General features: G+C 41.9%; 1 protein-coding gene across 1 annotated transcript in view; it reads right to left on the bottom strand.

Annotated features, from left to right (window-relative positions):
- The window catches only part of SLC7A14 (solute carrier family 7 member 14), a 233,143-nt gene that overhangs the window by 77,690 nt on the left and 130,295 nt on the right, over positions 1-25,158 (bottom strand). The window contains exon 2 of the mRNA XM_069727336.1: positions 4,671-5,143. Within this exon, the coding sequence (XP_069583437.1) occupies positions 4,671-4,974 (304 nt within the window). The 5' untranslated portion in view covers positions 4,975-5,143. The remainder of the gene's footprint in view (positions 1-4,670; positions 5,144-25,158) is intronic.

The following is a 25,158-nucleotide window of genomic DNA, read 5'->3' as shown; positions in this document are numbered from 1 at the left end:
GGAAATCCAGTGTTTGGGTGCATGGCAGTGCCTGTAACAATAAGGCTTAACGGGCTGCTGTTAATGCTAGTGCCGATATATCATATCGCTAGCGCAGATAGAGGTAACAGATGCTCTGTCTGTGCTAGCAGTGACGGACCCGGAAACGCTGCAGCCCGCGTCCCAGGGTCCGTCACTCAATGACGGCACATCGCTAGCGCACGCCCATTGTGGGCGTGCGCTAGCGATGCGTCCGACATAGGACTTAATGGCGGTGTTAACGGACTACATTACACCGCGTTATGTCGCGGTGTAACGTAGTCAGTCTAACGTGCCATATAAACGCAATGTGAACCCAGCCTTATGTAGGTACTAAGGAAACTGGTAGCCTGGGATAAAACCAGTCTGAGAGCAAAGCTGCAGAAAATGATGTATTTAAACAAAACAGAACTAACACAGATATTCCTGCAATTATAACGAGGTGCTCAGCACAATATGGTAAACAGAACTACAAAGATATTCCTGCAATTGTAACGAGATGCTCAGCACAATATAGTAAAATATAACACAGTGAATAGCGGGAGGCGACCGCTAATATGAACCAGTCCAGCAAGGATATGACAAGGGAGCAAACAAGACACTTAACAAGGAAGTCCAGTAGGTTATAAGTGTGAATGCACACAGTACTTAAACCTGGGGATCCAGCAGAAGTGTATTGGGAATGCACACAGTACTCAAACAAGGAAGTCCAGCAAAACTTGATCACACATGCGCACAGTTCTTGTTTGTAGAAGTTCAATAATACACAGGTGGTACGTTGAGCATGAAGTCCCGAAAAAGAGGGTGAGGGGAAAAAGAGGGAGAGCACTATCTAAGCGTAGTAGATGAGTAAAACTCTCCTGATGAGAAAAGCACAACTTGCTCACCTGGTGAGGTTGTGCAAAAAGGCACTACACTGAGAAAAGTGTAGCCAACCAGGGGAATCCTTCCAGTGGTGTGCTGCCAGTCACAGCAGTTCCAGAGGTGAGAGGCAGCTGAAATAGGCGAGGCAGACCACCGAGTAGAGAGCAGCTGAATCAGGGAGTTCACCAGAACACAGGCAGAAGCTCAGGAGCCAGCAGCACAAATACTCAGGCACTGGAGAACACATGACCCAGACTTAAATAATCAGGACAGCAGGAAGTTCCAAGACTGGGCAAAATAAAAAACTCCATCTTCGATTAGGGCGAACAGGCACAAGGAAAGTCCGGAATCCTTACAGTGCCATGTCGTGTTTGGAGACCCCCTGACGTATCTAAACAGTGGAAACCCCCCAATTCTAACTCCAATCCTAACACAGCCCTAAGCCCTAACCCCTACCCTAACCAAAACCCTAACTCCAACACCCAACACAACCCTAACCCTAGCCCCAACCCTAACCCTAGCCCTTCCCTAACTCTAGGTCTAACCCCAACCTTAACCCTAGCCTGAACCCTAACCCCAACCCTAACCCTAGCTCTAACCCTATCCCCAACCCTAACCCTAGCCCAACCCTAACCTTAGCTCTAGCCCCAACCCTAACCCTAGCCCCAACCCTAACTCTATTGCTACCATGTGCCCACCATTTTCTTCCTGGAAGATGCCGAAGGCCAAGGGACATCACCGGGGGATACAGGAGGTGCCGGAGGTACCGGGGGCTCGGGGGACTCAATTTTTCTCTCCTCTGATGTGCTAGATCATATCAGGAGAGATAAATAAATACGAATCAGACTTTTTTTTGCGGTCACCGTTATTCTGTGAATAACAGTGATTGCAACACTGGGGACGGTAAAAACTAACCCAAATCATGCTCTCTGGGGTCTCAGCTTTATTCTGAGAGCTATAACTTGTTTTTATTTTTCCGCTGATGGAGCTATATAGTGGCTTGTTGTTTTGTGGGACAAGATGACGTTTTCAGTGGTACTATTTTTATTTACATTCATCTTTTTGATCGCGTATTATTGCACTTTTTGTTAGACGGTATGATGATAAAGGATTGTTTTTTCCTCGGTTTATATACTTTTTTCAGTGTTCACTGAAGGGGTTAACTAGTGTGACAGTTTTATAGAGTGGGTCGTTACGGACACGGCGATACCAAGTATGTGTACTTTTATTTTATTTTTTTATTAACAAATAAATGTATTTATTGCAAAAATATTTGCTTCTTTTCTGTTTATTTGGGGATTAAAAAAAAAAAAATATATATATATTTTTTTTACACTGTATAGCATCAGATCGTTGATCTGATGTTCTACAATGTGTCTGCACTGCAGAACAACACATCAGTGTCTGACAGGCAGGGAAGGAGGCGTCTCAGGTCCTGATCTCTGCAGCCACTGACACGTCACCTTCCCTGAAGGACCTCGCAGCCATCTTGCGGCCGGGGTCTCCATGGAGACCATCAGGACAACGGGATCGAATCTGTGCGTGATGCTCCTCTATGTCGCTGTTACGATTAACGCGCCGTACATAATCTCCTGTTTGCAGGAACACAGCTCCCGCACAGCAGTCGGGAAGGGATTAATAAAGGCACAAATTAAATAAACTTTAACAAATGCACAAATTAACATTAGAATGAGGTGCAATAAAAAAAAACAGGCAATAAATGTGCAAAATTGACGATGAATTGTGTTTAAAGGGTATCTGTCACTAGGCTAATACCATCTAATCTGATATCAGCATTAAATAGGGAGAGCAACCCTAATTTCAGTTATGTGTTACTTACTGAGCTGTTTGCTGTAGTTTTGATAAAATCACAATTTTATCAGCAGGAGAATCTCACTAGAGGACTAGTAAACCTGATGCCAAGTTGTCCTCCATATTCATGAGTTTTGTATAACCACGCCCTCCACCACTGATTGGCAGCTTTCTCCTTATGCACAGTGTACATAGAAAACAGTTAATCAGTGATGTGGGCGAGGTTATACATTCAGAGTACTTGTAGATCTATGGCAGAGAAAACAGCTATAGTTATAGTTTAAGGTTGAAGGTAGACATAAGTCCATCAATTTCAACATATAGGCTAACATGTTGATCCAGAGGAAGACATAATACCCTTGGGGCAGACACTAATAGCTGTGTATTAAGGGAAAAATTCCTTCCCGACTCCACATATGGCAATCAAGCTAAGTTCCTGGACCAATGTCACAGAATCTAGCACCCATAACCTGTAATATTATGTCAAGAAAGGCATCCAGTCCTCCTGGTTGAAGTGAATCAACCATTGAAATATCATGGGTCAAAGAGTTACATAGACTCACTGCTCGAACGGTAAAGAATCTACGTCTGTGATTATAATTAAATCTTCTTTCCTTTAGAAATTGAGGGTGCCCTCTTGCATGGTCTCAGGCCTAGGTATATAAAAATCATTAAAAAGATCTCAGTACTGTCCCGCCAAATATTTGTGAATTCTAGTAAGATGGCCCCTAAGCCTTCATTTTTAACAAATAGAACAACACCAAGCTTCATAACCGATCTTGGTATTGCAGTCCACCCATTCCCTTATTAACCTTGGTCGCTCTTCTCTGCACAGTGAATTTATCAAATCTGGAACAAACAGCCTAGTATGTGGTACATTGCTGGAATCAGGTTCTGTGCCTATTCATAATGCTGCTCTCAGAAGGTGTAGCAATAATCTGGTGACAGATTCTCATTAAGCTGTTAATTAGGGATGAGCAGACCCATGGAAATTTGGGTTCTGGTACCTGACCCAAACTTTATTCAAAATTTCAGTTCAGGTACCATAACTGTACCCAAACTTGAACCAGAGCCCAAACCCCAATGAAAACAATCAAGTCCTGAACTTTCCCCCTTTCTCTTTCTCTCTCTACAACAGACTTCCCCTGCAACTCCGAACGTTGCAACACTAAAAGGGACTTCCGGGGAAAGTCCATGTTCAGCGACGGCCACTAACGGTCCGGTAAGAATGCTGAACATTGAAGATTGAGTTTGCTCATCTCTAGTGATTTTCAAACAGGGACTGGAAATCTTAATTTCTGCAGAGGACTGGAGTAAGACCCCTTGTGTGGAGCACGGAGGAGCACGCCACTTGCTAGATGCTCCTGATTCATTAGGACACATGCTCCTCTTAATGAATCAGAAGTGTCTGACTCCTACATGCCCCCTCATCAAGGCCAGAGAGAAAATTACCGGTCTTGATGAATTGGGGTCTTAGTGTGGTCAGTTGATAAAGCATGAGTTCAGCGTGGATTATTAAAGTAAGTACTAAGCTATTGATCTAATAATCTATGCAGTTCGTATTGGGAAATCTAATGACAAATCCTCTTAAGTGGCTGGTAGTTGATGGAAGACGCTGACAATTGGGGTCTAGCTCAGAGGGTTTCGTCAGTATGTTTTTGGAATTCCCCACTCCTTGGTGAATGCCTTTAAGTATAAAAGGTTAGAAAAGTGCATAACTGCCGCTTCAATAGTAACCTAAAATGATTGTAACTTCAGGGATTACAACTGATTTTCATAAATACATGATACATGTATATGGTATAATGTGCAATCACGTGCAGTATATAGTATAATTAATGTGCAATTACATGTGCAGTATGTTGCATAATTAAACTTTATACAGCAATTTTTCCTAAATTTGCGACATCAAAAACAATATTTTTACTATAAAACAAATTGATCTGCCAAAACATGAAATAAGAGGACACACTCACCAGATAATATGGATGCCACTGCTGCAATTATGAAGGACACAATGACTCCTGGTCCTGCCATTTCCTTAGCGACCAGTCCAGAGACAACATACATCCCAGTGCCAACACAGCTGCCCACACCGAGTGAAACAAGGTCCACTGTAGTCAGTACTCGTGCCAGTTTAGTTCCATGGGATGAAGTTCCTGCTGTTCCTTCCAGCATGGACTCTACTGGTTTGGTGCGTAAAATTCTTGCATTGATTGCATGCCACGTGGCACCCCAAGGGATCCTTCTGGGATCCAGGTAAGAAAAGAAACCACTCATGATTTAATGTCCTCTTGCAAAAAGTGTGTAGAATGCTAAAACACAGATCACTGCAGATTTTCCACCATTCAGTTATGGGATTTTAGTTGAGTTGTATGTTTCTTGTATCAAGACAGTAGCTCATGATACAACATATGTTGTTTTTCTAATGATCAACATATTAATAAATCTGTAAAAAAAAAAAACAATACAATACTGTGGTTAGAATTAGCACTTTAATATTTCATGCACATTCAAAAGTATCTTAATTTCCAAATTAGAGAATTCCCCTTTATCTCATACCCATAGAATAGAGGATAACTTCCTGATCGCTGAAGGTCCGACCACTAAGATGCTAACCGACCTCGAGAATCAGCGCTCTGAAAAGCCACATGTGAAGGGAGCGGTGGTCGATAGTACACATGGCTGCTCCAATCATATTTATGAGACTTGCGGAGACAGCCAATCGCTTCACTCAGCTGTCTTCAGCAATCCCATAAGAATGAATGGAGCAGCAGTGAATGATCATTACTGCATTCACATGCGGCTCTTCTGTTCTCCATTACAGAGGTCGAACTCCCTGCCATCGTCAAGTTAAGCCCTATCCCATTGATAGGGTATAATTTCCAAACTATAGAATACCTCTTTAAAGGGAATCTGTCAAGTAAAAAAATCACTATTAAGCTCTAAAGCTCTGTGGCCTCAGTCACTGCTCAGTACATAGTAAGTGGCGGACGAAACCACACCCTGGCAATGACTGACAGCTGACTCAACCTTGCATCAGTACTCAGCTGGCTGTCAGTCAGTGCTGGGGTGTGGCTTCAGCCGCTGCTTACTATGTATTGACCAGTGACTGAGGCCACGCCTCTATGACTGAAAGCCTGAGGCTCACAGGGAGGACTTCAGTTCATTTCCTCCCAATAGCCAGTCTTTCAGTGTGGCAGCCACACGGCTTTTTAACACTATTAACCTGCAGACTAACCCCATATCTGCAAGTTAATAGAGTTTCGGGAGATGACAAGTTCATTTTAAGTTATATCTCCTGGGTGGGAGAAAGCAATGAACAGTATACATAAGTTATACAGATTTAGAGAATGACTAAATTTGCTCCATAGACATAAAAGCATCTTTGCTTTTTTTTTAGGATCCTCCCACCTAAAAGCAGCTTTCCCGATATGGATTATTGAGCCTCTCCCCTTCTTTGGCTAAAGCTCAATATCAGGATCTTAGTATCTGGTACATTGTATGTTGCTATCCCAGCTCTCACCTACTCTATCCCATGCACTCTCAATATACTTATCATAAACAATAGGCTTTTTGAGCTTCTGACAACACCTACAATACAAGGGTTATAAATAATAGTTATACGTGCAATTCACTTATAGTCTCCCCACCACACTAATTACCTCTAGTACTAATAGTAATGTTAATATCTACTGACTAATGATTAACAAAGATGATGACTGCGGCATTACCAGCTCTGACAAACAAATTTGCATATCATAGTGCGTTTGGGTCAACTGCAATAACAACCAAAATTTCGTACATAGTTTTTGTGGTAAATTTACATAGAAAATTTTACGGTAGAAATTTCAGCCTGATGAAACAGATTTAGGCTGATCGCCTCCATGCCAGCCGCATTGATGCAGTAACTGATGGAAAAGGAGCTCAGACCAAGTATTGAGTGCATTTAACTGAATATATATTTCAGTAGGCCAACATTCCGGATTTTCAAGCTGGTGTTATAAAGTATTCTAATTTACTGAGATAATGACTTTTGGGTTTTCACTGACTGTAAGCCATAATCATCAACATTAATAGAAATAAAAACTTGATATAGATCACTCTGTTTGTAATGGCTCTATATAATATATTAGTTTCACTTTTTGTATTGAAGAATTGAAATTAATTAACTTTTTGATGATATTCTAATTTTGTGAGAAGCACCTGTATGTACATTGGGGGAAATAAGTATATGATCCCTTGCTGATTTTGTAAGTTTGCCCACTGACAAAGACATGAACAATCTATAATTTTAAGGGTAGGTTAATTTTAACATTGAGAGATAGAATATCAAAAATAAAATTCAGAAAATCCCATTGTATCAATTATCTAAGTTTATTTGCATTTTGTAGTGAGAAATAAGTTTTTGATCCCTCTGGCAAACAAGACTTAATACTTGGTGGCAAAACAATGGTTGGCAAGCACAGCAGTCAGACGTTTTCTGTAGTTGATGATGAGGTTTGTACACATGTCAGGAGGAATTTTGGTCCACTCCTCTTTGCAGATCAGCTCTAAATCCTTAAGATTTTAAGGCTGTCACTTGGCAACTTGGCTAGGCTACTTCATGATCTTAATGTGCTTCTTTTTGAGTCACTCCTTTGTTGCCTTGGCTGTATGTTTTGGGTCATTGTCTTGCTGGAAGACACAGCCACGACCCATTTTTAATGTCCTGGCGGAGGTTGTCACTCAGGATTTTACGGTAAATGGCTCCATCCATTCTCCCATTGATGCGGTGAAGTAGTTCTGTGCCCTTAGCAGAGAAACACCCCCAAAACATAATGTTTCCACCTCCATGCTTGACAGTGGGGACGGTGTTCTTTGGGTTATAGGCAGCATTTCTCTTCCTCCAAACACAGCAAGTTGAGTTAATGCCAAAGACCTCAATTTTTGTCTCATCTGACCACAGCACCTTCTCCCAATCACTCAGAATCATCCAGGTGTTCATTGGTAAGCTTAAGATGGGCCTGCATATGTGCCTTTTTGAGCAGGGGGACCTTGTGAGCACTGCAGGATTTTAAACATTTACGGCATAATGTGTTAGCAATGGTTTTCTTGGTGACTGTGGTCCCAGCTGGCTTGAGATCATTAAACCCTCTGTGACCTTAGACGTACTATCCCATCGAGGTGCCCTGGGCCTATCTGACCCTGGACGGGATAGTATGTCATAGCGATCGGCAGCGCTCACGGGGGGAGCGCCGCCGATCGCGGCCGGGTGTCAGCTGCATATCGCAGCTGACATCCGGCACTATGTGCCAGGAGCGGTCACGGACCGTCTCCGGCACATTAACCCCCGGCACACCGCGATCAAACATGATCGCGATGTGCCGGCGGTACAGGGAAGCATCGCGCAGGGAGGGGGCTCCCTGCGGGCTTCCCTGAGCCCCCCGCAGCAACGCGATGTGATCGCGTTGCTGCGAGGGTCTTACCTCCCTCCCTGCTTGCTCCAGGCCCGGATCCAAGATGGCCGCGGATCCGGGTCCTGCAGGGAGGGAGGTGGCTTCACAGAGCCTGTTCAGAGCAGGCACTGTGAAGCCTGCAGTGCTGCATGTCAGATTAGTGATCTGACAGAGTGCTGTGCAAACTGTCAGATCACTGATCTGTGATGTCCCCCCCTGGGACAAAGTAAAAAAGTAAAAAAAAATTTTTCCAAATGTGTAAAAAAAAATAAAAAAAAATATTCCTAAATAATGAAAAAAAATATATATTATTCCCATAAATACATTTCTTCATCTAAATAAAAAAAAACCCAATAAATGTGCACATATTTAGTATCGCCGCGTCCGTAACGACCCGACCTATAAAACTGGCCCACTAGTTAACCCCTTCAGTAAACACCGTAAGGAAAAAAAAAACGAGGCAAAAACAACGCTTTATTATCATACCGCTGAACAAAAAGTGGAATAACACGCGATCAAAAAGACAGATATAAATAACCATAGTACCGCTGAAAATGTCATCTTGTCCCGCAAAAAACGAACCGCCATACTGCATCATCAGCAAAAAAATTAAAAAGTTATAGTCCTGAGAATAAAGCGATGCAAAAATAATTTTTTCTGTAAAATAGTTTTTATCGTATAAAAGCGCCAAAACATAAAAAAATGATATAAATGAGGTGTCGCTGTAATCGTACTGACCCGAAGAATAAAACTGCTTTATCAATTTTACCAAACGCGGAACGGTATAAACGCCTCCCCCAAAAGAAATTCCTGAATAGCTGGTTTTTGGTCATTCTTCCTCACAAAAATCGGAATAAAAAGCGATCAAAAAATGTCACGTGCCCGAAAATGTTACCAATAAAAACGTCAACTCGTCCCGCAAAAAACAAGACCTCACATGACTCTGTGGACCAAAATATGGAAAAATTATAGCTCTCAAAATGTGGTAACGCAAAAAATATTTTTTGCAATAAAAAGCGTCTTTCAGTGTGTGACGGCTGCCAATCATAAAAACCCGCTAAAAAACTCGCTATAAAAGTAAATCAAACCCCCCTTCATCACCCCCTTAGTTAGGGAAAAATAAAAAAAAATGTATTTATTTCCATTTTCCCATTAGGGCTAGGGTTAGGGCTAGGGTTAGGGCTAGGGTTAGGGCTAGGGTTAGGGCTAGGGTTAGGGCTAGGGTTAAGGTTGGGGCTACAGTTAGGGTTGGGGCTAAAGTTAGGGTTAGGGTTTAGGTTACATTTACAGTTGGGAATAGGGTTGGGATTAGGGTTAGGGGTGTGTCAGGGTTAGAGGTGTGGTTAGGGTTACCGTTGGAATTAGGGTTAGGGGTGTGTTTGGATTAGGGTTTCAGTTATAATTGGGGGGTTTCCACTGTTTAGACACATCAGGAGCTCTCCCGTGTGCCCAAACAGGGGTTTACCCCAACATATGGGGTATCAGCGTACTCAGGACAAATAGGACAACAACTTTTGGGGTCCAATTTCTCCTGTTACCCTTGGGAAAAAACAAAACTGGGGGGCTAAAAAATAATTTTTGTGGGAAAACAAAAAGATTTTTTTATTTTCACGGCTCTGCGTTATAAACTGTAGTGAAACACTTGGAGGTCCAAAGTTCTCACAACACATCTAGATAAGTTCATTGAGGGGTCTAGTTTCCAATATGGGGTCACTTGTGGGGGGTTTCTACTGTTTAGGTACATTAGGGGCTCTGCAAACGCAATGTGACGCCTGCAGACCAATCCATCTAAGTCTGCATTCCAAATGATGCTCCTTCCCTTCCGAGCCCTCCCACATATCGGGTATCAGCATACTTAGGACAAATTGGACAACAACATTTAGGGTCCAATTTCTCCTGCTACCCTTGGAAAAATACAAAACTGGGGTTAAAATATAATTTTTGTGGAAAAAAAATATTTTTTTTTCACGGCTCTGCGTTATAAACTGTAGTGAAATACTTGGGGGTTCAAAGCTCTCACAGCACATCTAGATGAGTTCCTTAGGGGGTCTACTTTCCAAAATGGTGTCACTTGTGGGGGGTTTCTACTGTTTAGGTACATTAGGGGCTCTGCAAACGCAATGTGACGCCTGCAGACCATTCCATCTAAGTCTGCATTCCAAATGGCGCTCCTTCCCTTCCGAACCCTCCCATGCGCCCAAACGGTGGTTCCCCCCCACATATGGGGTATCAGCATACTCAGGACAAATTGGACAACAACTTTTGGGGTCCAATTTCTCCTGTTACCCTAGGGAAAATACAAAACTAGGGGCTAAAAAATAATTTTTGTGGGAAAAAAATTTTGTTTTATTTTTATGGCTCTGCATTATAAACTTCTGTGAAGCCATTGGTGGGTTAAAGTGCTCACCACACATCCAGATAAGTTCCTTAGGGGGTCTACTTTCCAAAATGGTGTCACTTGTGGGGGGTTTCAATGTTTAGGCACATCAGTGACTCTCCAAATGCAACATGGCGTCCCATCTCAATTCCTGTCAATTTTCGCATGAAAAGTCAAAAGGTGCTCCTTCCCTTCCGAGCTCTGCCATGTGCCCAAACAGTGGTTTACCCCCACATATGGGGTATCAGCGTACTCAGGACAAATTGTACAACAACTTTTGAGGTCCAATTTCTTCTCTTACCCTTGGAAAAATAAAAAATTGGGGGCAAAAATATAATTTTTGTGAAAAAATATGATTTTTTATTTTTACGGTTCTGCATTATAAACTTCTGTGAAGCACTTGGTGGGTCAAAGTGCTCACCACACCTCTAGATAAGTTCCTTAGGGGGGCTACTTTCCAAAATGGTGTCACTTGTGGGGGGTTTCAATGTTTAGGCACATCAGTGGCTCTCCAAACGCAACATGGCGTCCCATCTCAATTCCTGTCAATTTTGCCTTGAAAAGTCAAATTGCCCTACTTCGCTTCCAAGCTCTGTCATGCGCCCAAACAGTGGTTTACCCCCACATATGGGGTATCGGCGTACTCAGGACAAATTGTACAACAACTTTTTGGGTCCATTTTCTCCTGTTACCTTTGGTAAAATAAAACAAATTGGAGCTGAATTAAATTTTTTGTGAAAAAAAGTTAAATGTTCATTTTTATTTAAACATTCCAAAAATTCCTATGAAACACCTGAAGGGTTAATAAACTTCTTGAATGTGGTTTTGAGCACCTTGAGGGGTGCAGTTTTTAGAATGGTGTCACACTTGGGTATTTTCTATCATATAGACCCCTCAAAATGACTTCAAATGAGATGTGGTCCCTAAAAAAAAAAATGGTGTTGTAAAAATGAGAAGTCCCTAACAAAAAAAAAATTTGGTTCCAAAATTATGCTGATGTAAAGTAGACATGTGGGAAATGTTACTTATTAAGTATTTTGTGTGACATATCTCTGTGATTTAATTGCATAAAAATTCAAAGTTTGAAAATTGCGAAATTTGCAACATTTTCGCCAAATTTCCGTTTTTTTCACAAACAAACGCAGGTACTATCAAAGAAATTTTACCACTATCATGAAGTACAATATGTCACGAGAAAACAATGTCAGAATCACCAGGATCCGTTGAAGCGTTCCAGAGTTATAACCTCATAAAGGGACAGTGGTCAAAATTGTAAAAAGTGGCCTGGTCATTGACGTGCAAACCACCCTTGGGGGTAAAGGGGTTAACAAGTCCCCCTGTGTAGTTTTAGGCTGATCTCTCACCTTTCTCATGATCAAGGATACCCTAGATCAATGTCGATTGACAGTCATTTTGTATTTCTTCCATTTTCTTAATATTGCACCAACAGTTGTCTCCTCACCCAGCGTCTTACTTATGGTTTTGTAGCCCATCCCAGCTTTGTGCAGGTCTATGATTTTGTCCCTGACATCCTTATAAAGCTCTTTGGTCTTGCCCATGTTCTAGAGGTTCGAGTCTGACAGATTAAATTAGTCAGTGGACAGGAGTCTTTTATAAAGGTGACTATGTAAGACAGCTGTCTTTAATACAGGTAACGAGTTGATTAGGAGCTTCTAATTGGTCTGTGGGAGCCAGAACTCTTAATGGTTGGTAGGTGATCAAACACTTATTTCTCACTGCAAAATACAAATAAATTTATATAATTTATACAATGTGATTTTCTGGATTTTATTTTTGATATTCTATTGATATTCTCAATGTTACAATTAACCTACCCTTAAAATTATAGACTGTTCATGTCTTTGTTAGTGGGCAAACTTAAAAAAATCTGCAAGGGATCAAATACTTATTTCCCCCACTGTATATACAGTTGTGCTCGAAAGTTTACATACCCCAGCAGAATTTTTGCTTTCTTGGCCTTTTTTCAGAGAATATGAATGATAACACCAAAACTTTTTCTCCACTCATGGTTAGTTGTTGGATGCAGCCATTTATTGTCAAACTACAGTGTTTGCTCTTTTTCAATCATAATGCAGTGCAGAATAAAAAAAACTGTTTTATATAAGCTAATCCAGCACATGATTCCTTCTTCGGGAGCGCTGGAACCAGACTGTTTTTTTTATGTCTTCACTTTGACCTGTGGACGATTGAGGATCGTCTCATGGACCAGGAGCCGTGCAGCAGACCGACAAAAGAGGGTTTTGGCTGGGATTATTCCCCCAGGGCCTATACGCTGATCTTCGATTTTAGTCTGGTGAGTGCATCAGCTCTACACTTTTATGTGTGTTTTTTAATATTGCGCCTAGATTCTGTGCGGTGTTGTCCCTTTTATTTTCCTTAACCTCAGGGTATTATATGAATATTGTACTTCATGATAGTGGTAACATTTATTTGATATGACTTGCGTTTATTTGTGTAAAAAATGGAAATTTGCCAAAAAGTTTGAAAATTTTGCAATTTTCAAACTTTTAATTTTTATGCCCTAAATAGCAGAGATATGTTACATAAAGTCCCCACTAGGCTCCCCCCAGACCCTGCAGCCCCCACTAGTCTACCCCTGGGCCCTGTTGGGGTCGCATCCAACAGGGCCCAGGGGAGGCTAGTTAGGACTGGGACCGCGTCCAACAGGGTGAGGGGAGGCTAGTAGGGGAAGGGTGCTAAAGGGAGTATGCATCCAGCAGGTGGAGATTGCTAGGGTGAGTCTGCATTCTGCAGGTGGAATCTGCTGTGGGGAGGCTGAGGAGATAGCGAGGTCAACCAGGGCTAGTCGACGATTGCGTTTCAAGAGGGTGCCAACCTCTGCGAACAGGTAGCAAACAAGAATAGTTGACAAGTGTAAAGAGTTGTGGAATTAATGGTGCTATAAAAGTGAGTAAAATAAATAATAATAATAATAAATAATAATAATTTTATTTATATAGTACCAACATATTCCGCAGCGCTTTACAAATTATAGGGGGATTTGTACAGACAATAGACATTACAGCATAACAAAAATCACAGTTCAAAACAGATACCAGGAGGAATGAGGGCCCTGCTGCTCACAAGCTTACAGACTATAGGAAAAAGGGAGACACGAGAGGTGGATGGTAACAATTGCTTTAGTCATTCGGACCAGCCATAGTGTAAGGATCGAGTGTTCATGTAAAGCTGCATGAACCAGTTAACTGCCTAAGTATGTATCAGTACAGACACAGAGGGCTATTAACTGCATGAAGTATATGAGAACATGATGCGAGGAACCTGATTATGGTTTAAGTTTTGTGAATGGGCCACACAGGGATAGTTAGGTTAAGGTCCTCGCCCCTCTGTATTAGTCTGTCATTGTTAGTTTGCTTACTGTAAGTGATATCTGTAATTTGTATGTAACCCCTTCTCAAGTACAGCACCATGGAATCAATGGTGCTATATAAATAAATAATAATAATAATGCATTGAGGCGGTAGGCCAGTCTGAACAAATGCGTTTTTAGGGCACGCTTAAAACTGTGGGGATTAATTGTATTAACTAGGGTAGTAAATAAATGGGGTGATCACCCCTTTACTGTTGACTACTTTTTATTTTTTATATGATCACTTTGAGTTAAGTTTTGAGGTGTATTTATGTTCTAGAATTTATAGATTTTTAATAAATACCAATAAAGATATTTTTTAGTTTTGCATAATTGGTGATTATATATGCAATAATATACACTGTTTCCATTTATTTGGTGGGCAGGCTGAGGCAGCAGCAGTGGGCAGGCTGAGGCGACCATTAGATTCTTCTTGACTGGGTAGTGGGCGCGGTGGCAACATCGGCAATAACAAGTCCATGTATTTGTTTGTCCACCATTTCAGTTTTATTGATGCAATTGTTGATGCAAGTGAGTATATATGACTGTGAAGCATCTTTATTATTATGGCAGTGTAATTTTTGAAAAGGGGAAATCGGTCTGCGCTCGCACAGCAGTGCATGGACTGTGCGCTGATCTCCTGACCAGCATCCATACATGCTGTGAGGCTGCCGAGTTCAGGTCAGGAGACCCGCGGCTGGTCCATGCACTGCAGTCCAGGTGCAGACCGATATTCACCAGCCATTCCTCTAGTCAGATTCCTCTAGTTAGATCAAGAGTCTACCTTGTTGTGGTGGCAGGCTTAAAAAAATCTTTTGGTCAAAACAAAAGCGGATGGCTATATATGTGATATGCTGTATGTGTGATTGGTGAGGACGTGGTGCAGAAGTGGAGTTTTTCCAAGAGAGGGCAGAGGGACTGTGGAAGGTTTGAAGGGTGGAGGCGGAGCTAGGGTGGAGGCAGAACTGGGGGGGTGGAGACTGGGTGGAGTTTTAAGGGGCCCCGAAAGTATGGGGCCCTGAAATTCCTAGTGGCAGCCCTGTAGCAGAATTGCTCACTTGCTATGAGTGTTACAACTGGGCTCTGGCCTTCAGCCATTTAAGCTCAGACCTCGTGACTCCTCCATCATATGACTGATCACATGATCCTGACATCACACAGGTCCTGTCAGGACTTTGCATGTGGAGATACGATGGACCCACTCCCACCCGCTCTATGGAGGTCCACTAAAACCATCATGCACAATGACATGTATCACTTCACCAGTGACTGTCACATTTCATATAAAACCACTAGAAATGAATGGTCTTGCCACTCTCATCTCTCACAACAAGTTGACAAACTTTTGGTTCATGCATCCAGTACCTGTCCCTACTGTTATACTCTCCAACTTGCTATCCACTCTTTTTGAGTGTGTAGTTCCTCTTCATCAGCATTCTGTCAGAACTGTAAGTGCAGGAACTTCCTTTCCCTCACTTTCCAATATGCATTTTCCTGCAACTCCATATGGTTTGCCTGTATACCTTTAACACTAGGACTACTGGTATAGTCATTTTGACTACTTACACTTCAGTAGTTCTAGTCGGGGTCACGAGTCCAGTAGTCCTAGTGTTAACAGACAGTAAAGCTGAGGCAGAAAGACAAAGACTTGCCCCCATTACGGTCCACCTCAGTGTGTCCACTACTAAGGACAGATTACACTCCATAACAAGTACTGGAAAGTAAGCTAGACAGAAGGGAGACCCCTTATGGGTGAAACTTTGGAGTGATCTGTTTTTGTGTAAGATACAATATTTATAAAATAAATGACTTGAAGATTGCCTATCATATTATTGATTAAAATAGATTAAACCGCCTTGTCTGAATGTACTGTCTGAATGTATAGTGACCATTTAAATATACAGAAATGAGGATTCATAAAGTTTTACATTACGTGGCAGCGCTTACATAAAACTCCAGCGTTTTTCTGCGATGTGACTTCTTTTTATTAACAGATCCAGTAATGTTATAACTTGCACTTGTGGAGCTGACGATTTTAGGAAAGTGGGACAAAAGTACACGCAGATTATTTTTGCCATTTGTTGGTCACACCAATAATACATACATTGTCATTTCACTTTGATTTAGTTAACACAGCAGGTGTTCCTAGGCTCGGGAATTTGAGAATTGCTTGCACAGCTTTTGATCCCCTCGAGGTTTTGTCAATGTATTGCTTGTTTTAGCCTCATAGAGGCATTAAATGTTCATTGATTATGAGGGGCCATTGGGACTGGTAATGCTTACAGATTTGTAACTTCATGTTCTCATTTACATTTCCTGAAATCACAGACTGAGATCTGATTGAGACTGGAACAGTTGTGGCCTTAGGCCGGCTTCACACTTGCGAGTTTTACGGACGTAAGAGCGCAGAAACTACGTCCGTAAAACTCGCAAAAAATACGGCACAATTATTCTCTATGCCCCTGCTCCTATCTGCCGTATTTTACTGATCAGTATTATACGGCTTTCTACGGCCGTACAAAATCGCAGCATGCTGCGTTTGTCACCGTACTGCGCAAGAAATACGCCAATGAAAGTCTATGGAAGCGTGAAAAATACGGATTACACACGGACAAGCAGTGTGACTTGCGAGAAATACGCAGCGCTGTTAGAGAGAAAAGCCGGTAATTCAGTGCGGTGTACAGTAAAATCACACTGACAGCTTACAGTAGAATAGGTAGAATAAATGTGTACACATAGAATAGGTATATATATATATACATATGTCAGTGAGACACATATATGTATATATATTAATATTTTTTCCAGCGCTATACAGCTTGAAAGCCGGTAATTCAATTACCGGCTTTTTCCTTCTCCTTCCTAAAACCCGACATGATTTGAGACATGGTTTACATACAGTAAACCATGTCTTCTCTCCATTTTTTTTGCAGATTCCACACTACTAATGTCAGTAGTGTGTATCTGCAAAATTTGGCCGTTCTAGCTCTTAAAATAAAGGGTTAAATGGCGGAAAAAATTGGCGTGGGCTCCCGCGCAATTTTCTCCGCCAGAGTAGTAAAGCCAGTGACTGAGGGCAGATATTAATAGCCTGGAGAGGGTCCACGGTTATTGGCCCCCCCCCTGGCTAAAAATATCTGCCCCCAGCCACCCCAGAACAGGCACATCTGGAAGATGCGCCTATTCTGGCACTTGGCCACTCTCTTCCCATTCCCGTGTAGCGGTGGGATATGGGGTAATGAAGGGTTAATGCCACCTTGCTATTGTAAGGTGACATTAAGCCTAATTAATAATGGAGAGGCGTCAATTATGACACCTATCCATTATTAATCCAATACTAGTAAAGGGTTAAATAAAACACAAACACATTTTTTAAAATTATTTTAATGAAATAAAAACAATGGTTGTTGCAGTATTTTATTCAACGCCCAATCCAGTCACTGAAGACCCTCGTTCTGTGAGTAAAAAAACATAATAAACCAACAATATACTTACCCTCCGCAGATCTGTAACGTCCAACGATGTAAATCCTTCTGAAGGGGTTAAAACATTTTGCAGCAAGGAGCTGTGCTAATGCAGGCTACTCCTCGCTGCAAAACCCCAGGGAATGAAGCTAAAAATAGATCAATGATCTATATTTAGCTTCATTTGCGGTGAGGCGCCCTCTGCTGGATGTTCATAGATCGTGGGAAATTAACTAGAAAGCTCCCTGGCTTTCTAGGTAATTTCCCACGATCTATGAACAGCCAGCAGAGGGCGCCTCACCGCAAATGAAGCTAAATATAGATCATTGATCTATTTTTAGCCTCATTCCCTGGGGTTTTGCAGCGAGGAGTAGCCTGCATTAGCACAGCTCCTTGCTGCAAAATGTTTTAACCCCTTCAGAAGGATTTACATCGTTGGACGTTACAGATCTGCGGAGGGTAAGTATATTGTTGGTTTATTATGTTTTTTTACTCACAGAACGAGGGTCTTCAGTGACTGGATTGGGCGTTGAATAAAATACTGCAACAACCATTGTTTTTATTTCATTAAAATAATTTTAAAAAATGTGTTTGTGTTTTATTTAACCCTTTACTAGTATTGGATTAATAATGGATAGGTGTCATAATTGACGCCTCTCCATTATTAATTAGGCTTAATGTCACCTTACAATAGCAAGGTGGCATTAACCCTTCATTACCCCATATCCCACCGCTACACGGGAATGGGAAGAGAGTGGCCAAGTGCCAGAATAGGCGCATCTTCCAGATGTGCCTGTTCTGGGGTGGCTGGGGGCAGATATTTTTAGCCAGGGGGGGGCCAATAACCGTGGACCCTCTCCAGGCTATTAATATCTGCCCTCAGTCACTGGCTTTACTACTCTGGCGGAGAAAATTGCGCGGGAGCCCACGCCAATTTTTTCCGCCATTTAACCCTTTATTTTAAGAGCTAGAACGGCCAAATTTTGCAGATACACACTACTGACATTAGTAGTGTGGAATCTGCAAAAAAAATGGAGAGAAGACATGGTTTACTGTATGTAAACCATGTCTCAAATCATGTCGGGTTTTAGGAAGGAGAAGGAAAAAGCCGGTAATTGAATTACCGGCTTTCAAGCTGTATAGCGCTGGAAAAAATATTAATATATATACATATATGTGTCTACTGACATATATATATATATATATATATATATATACATATATATATATATATATTTTTTTTTTTCTTTTTGGGACACATGGATCACTTCTATAACGGTATGTTGGTTTTGCAAGCCTGCGAGAAAACCACGCAGTACGGATGCCATACGGATTACATACGGAGGATGCCATGCGCAAAAAACGCTGACACACCCTGCCTACGGAGGAGCTACGGACCACTATTTTCGGGACATTTCAGCGTATTACGGCCGTAATATACGGACCGTATTTTAATACGCTGAGTGTGAAGCCGGCCTTAGGATGTAAATTACTGAAATGTTTTGTCCTCTGTCCATTATCCATTGTCCATTATTGTGACCAGATATAAATCAGCATTCTTCGTTGCTCAGGATTTCACATATTAGAGCAGCAGTTAATCCTCTAAAGCTAAGGTGCATTACACCTGATGACCTGCGGAATTAAAAGACTGCCAATCAGCGACTTGCTTTACTGATCGTCAGTCGGGCGTTTAATAGCCTGTTCAGATAAACAAAACAAACTTCAGATGTGCACTGAATAATGAGTAACAGATTGTTCATTGAATAGGCTCCCATTGTTCTCGGTAGCACAGATCCTGTTTACACTGAACAATGTGCTGCTGAGAGCGATGATCCTTAGTACACACCAAAAAATCATTTCACCCAACGAACAAGCATTTTGCTCATTCATCGGGTGATCAGTCGTCGTGAACAAGAGCTCCTAGGAATGGATAGTCTTGCAGTGTAAATTTAAGTCTTCCCACTTTAACTGCAGTCGGGTACTTGATACTGTAGTTATCCATCTTTTAGGTTACATAAAGCAGTTATTCTTTACTCAGTGATAACAATTAGGTAGTGTCGTGATCAGTGATGCTATGTCAGTGAGTTCATTTTTTTAATTAGATGTTATGTCTGGGATTGAAGAGTACTGGGCCACTATCAAAGTGCATTCATTCCACATTTTATTTTCCTGATCAGAAGCCTCAGGGTGGGCTGAGACCATTGATTAAGCATAAACAAAGGCCTCATTCAGACGTCCATATTGAGCGTAAATATTGTATTATTTTTTTCATGGATACAACACAAACCCATTATAATTCATGGTGCTATTCACATGTAAGTGTTTTTTACGGACCATGTGTCCGTGTAAAGTTCATGGAGACAGGTCAGTTTTTTTTCTGGTATCACGGATGACAAGGGCCAATACAAGTCTATGGGTGAAAAACACGTATTTAAAATTGTAAATCTGAGACTGGGAGGTACTGGCTGTCTCCAGGAGTTCATTGTCCCAGGTGATTGCTAGGCTACTTATCTGGGCTGTTACTCCCAGACCTGTGCCAGACGTACATTCAGCTACTATGCCGTTTGTCTCTCTGTGCTTTGCGTTCTGTTTGTAGATCTTTTGTTGCCTGACCTTAACCTTATTCTGACCAATAGAGATGGGTGGACCCTTGGATGTTCGGGTCCAGTGGGTTCAGCCGAACAGTTAAAAAAAGTTTGCGTTCGGATTCCAGAACAGTACCCGGACCCGAACCTGGACCCCATTCACTTGAATGGGAGCCCAAGCATCCACTGTTTGCCATGCTGTCATGTGCATGACAGCCAGGCAAACACTGCTTCTGATCGGCAGTAAAATCCATTTGTTTAACCCCTTCTGTTCTGATCTGCTATCCTCCTGGTATTCTGACCTTGGCACTTTATCTGACTACGCTTTTGTCTCTTCCTTCTGTTTATGACGTACCTCAGTAGCATAGCTACAAAGGGGCATAGGGGCGGTTGACCTGGGCCCCGCACTATGTGGGGGTCCACCCAGAGCTACGCTACTGTAACTGTAACGGTGTGCACAGCACACCAATAGTTACAGTCTGCGGCAGAGCAGTGAGCCTCGATCTCCCTTCTTTGCCACCATGGGGTCTCTGAGCAGGTGGGGGGGTGGTGTCATTTGTAGGCCCCCCGCACATCATCGCACGTTCAACTGTATTGGCTGAATGCCAATACAGTTGACCACATTCATGAGAGTGGGAGCTTTGCGCTCCCTCTCCCATCATCCCCTTCTCAACGTCTGACGTCCCTGATGCAGACACTGACAGGGGTCGTGATGATTTGCCTATGGGGGGTGCATTATACTATATAGAGTTTGCCTATGGGGAGTGCATTATACTATAGAGTCTGCTATTCCCATATTCCCACATTCCAAAGACATACTGATAGGGAATTTAGATTGTGAGCCCCAATGGGGACAGCAATGATGATGTGTGCAACCTGTAAAGCGCTGCGGAATATGTTAGCGCTTTATAAAAATAAAGATTATTATTATTATTGCTATGGGGAGTGCATTATACCAGAGGTCCCCAACTCCAGTCCTCAAGGCCCACCAACAGGTCATGTTTTCAGGATTTCCTTTGCATTGCACAGGTGATGCAATTATTACCTGGGCAAGACTAAGGAAATCCTGAAAACATGACATGTTGGTAGGCCTTGAGGACTGGAGTTGGGGACCCCTGCATTATACTATAGAGTCTCCTATGGGGGTGCATCATACTATAGAGTCTGCCTATGGGGGTTGCATTATACTATAAAGTCTGCCTATGGGGGGTGCATTATACTATATAGTCTGCCTATGGGGAGTGCATTATACTATATGGAGGCCTATGAGGAGTGCATTATACTATATTGAGGACTAGCTGGTGCAATATACTATATGGAGACTGTCTAGGGGGCCATCATACAGTGTGGAGATTACAGTGATGGGCCATCATACAGTTTTGGAACCATCAAACAGTTTGGGGGATACTAAGAGGTTAGTATACTGTGTTGGTGATACTATACAGTGAGGGGGCATTATAATGTGGATAAGAGAGCATCATACTGTGTATAGGGGAGCTGTACAGGGGGGAGACTAGGGACATTATTAAATGCAAAGTGAGCACTTATTGTTATAGGGGAACTCAGGTTACTGTGACTGTCAAAGGAGCACACAGAGGGAATTATTACTAGGGGGCATAATGTGGGCACTGTTTTCAAGGGCACTTGCACCCAGCATTATTATATTCTAGAGGGTTGCTTTAGAATTTAGAGGGCACACAGAACCACACAGGAGGTGCAGTAATAGGGACGCATATGGCAGCAGCGGCGGCTCATAATTGGGTATCAGCAGCATGAAGAGTTTGTGAAGATTGGCAATAGTCCCATTGGAGACAGTGCTGAAAATATGAGACGTGAAATGTGTCTCTGTTGTAATCTCTGCAGTCGTGGCTGGAGAAGTCGTCATGTCGGTCTGGGCCAGATGGAAACCCCACTGGTATAGCATACCGAAGATCCACAAGTGTGCAAAGAGACCTCCCGGCCGCCCAATAATCTCGGGCATAAACTCTATCACGGAGCCACTGTCTCAATTTCTTGACTGGTTACTAAAACCACTATTGAAAAAAATTCCTTCATTTGTCAAAGATAGTGGGGATTTTTTACGTGCGTTGAAAGGTGTGGACTGGCAGATGAACTTTTCCCTCGCCTCTATCGACGTTGTAAATCTTTATAGAAGGATTCCACAAGAGCGAGGCATTAGTGCAATCTAGAGGATTTTGCAGAACACCGGCAAAGATCAAAACTTCATCTCATTTGTTGTTGAAAGCCTTTCTTTTGTATTATTGCACAATGCATTTAAATTCATCGACAAATGGTACGCGCAAAAAACTGGCACTGCGATAGGGACTCCCATCGCATGTGTATTTGCTAACCTTTTTCTTGCAGCATTTGAGGAGAAATATATAACTATCATTGATAATCCCTATTTAAAATTCATTCGAACGTACTTACGTTTTGCGGATGATATCTTCATTATATGGGACGGTACGGAACAGGATTTCAACAACTTTGTATCCGCTTTGAATATGAATAATGAAGAAAATATGTGTTTCACCTCATGTTTTAGTAAAAATTTGTTGGAATTTTTGGATGTAAAAATTGACATAATGGAGGGGGCTATAAATATCACGGTATTTGGGAAACCTCCTGCATTATGATAGTGCCCACCCCATCCACACGAAAAAAGGCATACCCTATAGTCAGATAGTCAGGTTAAGAAAAATAAATAATAACGATAAAGTTTACAAACAACAGATTGTAGAACTTAAAAATTGCTTCTTAAATAGGGGGTACCCATTGAAAATCTTAGAACAAGCAGAAAAACGGGCCGAAAAATTAACCCAAATAGAACTGTTGAAAAAACCTAAAAGAAAACCCTCCACATATGGAGAGGCTAGTAATCAAAAATTCACTTTTACCTTTACCCATAGCCCAATTGATAAAGCTGTCTATGCTGCGGTAAGGAAAAACTGGCATATATTACAAACTGACAGAGATCTATCAAAATTAACAACTTTAGACCCGCAATTCGCATATAAGCGCACCAAAAATCTGGGTGACTTATTAGTGCATAACAGATTATTGCCCAAGCAAAATAATTGGCTAGCGAAAGATTCTCCTAAAGGAAACTTTAGATGTAAAAACTGTAAATACTGCCATTTACATAAATTGGATAACCCTTTAAAAATCGGAGGTATAACACAAAAAGTTACCGATTTTATAACATGTAAAAGCAAGTTCGTTGTGTATGTTATGTTCTGCCCTTGCAATTTCTATTATATTGGAAAAACTATACGGCCCTTATTCGTGCGGTTCCGCGAACATTATAATTCGATAACTTCAAGAAAGGGATGCATGAGATTTATAATGCACATGCAAGAGAAACATAAAAGTAATCCCGAACTTTTACAATTTGCTGGCCTTAAGATAGTGAAATTCCCACCTCAGGGGGGTAACCACAATAAACTCCTCCTGAGGGAGGAAGGAAAATGGATTATTAAAACTAACGTACAAGGATCGCTTGGCCTAAATGACAAATTAGACATGGCCGTATTCCTTTAAGTTTCGTTTGTTGTTGCAACAAGCATTTGTGTTTTATTACTGACTATGTTTTGCTAAGAATATTGGTTAAAATATAAGAAAGTAACATTTATGTCAGTAATTTATCTTGATGTGCATACATCCTTTAAAAGGAAATTACATCATTTTAGCCACACATGGACCCGTCGAAGTGCTGATTGCACGAAACGGCCGTCGTCCACCTTCACTCCCCGTACCCTCGTAATCACCTGCAATGTGTCTGTACAACCTGTAATATGGATTGAAGATACATTAAAGACACAATTTTCAGCAAACTGGTGAGTGCCGCTACTTTTTTTTTATCTTTTTGAGTATGAAGAATGTTATAACTCCTCAAGCTGAGCACCGCAATCCAGTGGCTTTTATGAGAACCGCAAGTGGTAGTAATCCATGAAATGAGTAAAGGAGCATAGAGCTACAATAGACATCCTAGTGCCGTTCCATTCTCCAAGAAAGTTATTATGTATTGGCTGAATGCCAATACAGTTGACCACATTCATGAGAGTGGGAGCTTTGCGCTCCCTCTCCCATCATCCCCTTCTCAACGTCTGACGTCCCTGATGCAGACACTGACAGGGGTCGTGATGATTTGCCTATGGGGGGTGCATTATACTATATAGAGTTTGCCTATGGGGAGTGCATTATACTATAGAGTCTGCTATTCCCATATTCCCACATTCCAAAGACATACTGATAGGGAATTTAGATTGTGAGCCCCAATGGGGACAGCGATGATGATGTGTGCAACCTGTAAAGCGCTGCGGAATATGTTAGTGCTATACAAAAATAAAGATTATTATTATTATTGCTATGGGGAGTGCATTATACTATAGAGTCTCCTATGGGGGTGCATCATACTATAGAGTCTGCCTATGGGGATTGCATTATACTATAGCGTCTGCCTATGGGGGTGCATTATACTATATAGTCTGCCTATGGGAAGTGCATTATACTATATAGAGTCTGCCTATGGGGAGTGCATTATACTATATGGAGGCCTACGAGGAGTGCATTATACTATATTGAGGACTATCTGGTGCAATATACTATATGGAGACTGTCTAGGGGGCCATCATACAGTGTGGAGATTACAGTGATGGGCCATCATACAGTTTTGGAACCATCAAACAGTTTGGGGGATACTAAGAGGTTAGTATACTGTGTTGGTGATACTATACAGTGAGGGGGCATTATAATGAATGTGGATAAGAGAGCATCATACTGTGTATAGGGGAGTTGTACAGGGGGGAGACTAGGGACATTATTAAATGCAAAGTGAGCACTTATTGTTATAGGGGAACTCAGGTTACTGTGACTGTCAAAGGAGCACACAGAGGGAATTATTACTAGGGGGCATAATGTGGGCACTGTTTTCAAGGGCACTTGCACCCAGCATTGTTATATTCTAGAGGGTTGCTTTAGAATTTAGGGGGCACGCAGAACCACACAGGAGGTGCAGTAATAGGGACACATATGGCAGCAGCGGCGGCTCATAATTGGGTATCAGCAGCATGAAGAGTTTGTGGAGATTGGCAATAGTCCCATTGGAGACAGTGCTGAAAATATGAGACGTGAAATGTGTCTCTGTTGTAATCTCTGCAGTCGTGGCTGGAGAAGTCGTCATGTCGGTCTGGGCCAGATGGAAAAGATG

This window comes from Ranitomeya imitator, chromosome 5 (genome assembly GCF_032444005.1).
Source record: "Ranitomeya imitator isolate aRanImi1 chromosome 5, aRanImi1.pri, whole genome shotgun sequence".
Lineage (NCBI taxonomy): Eukaryota > Metazoa > Chordata > Amphibia > Anura > Dendrobatidae > Ranitomeya > Ranitomeya imitator.
The sequence above is the reverse complement of the archived record's forward strand: the minus strand, read 5'-3'. Positions and strand labels throughout refer to the sequence as shown.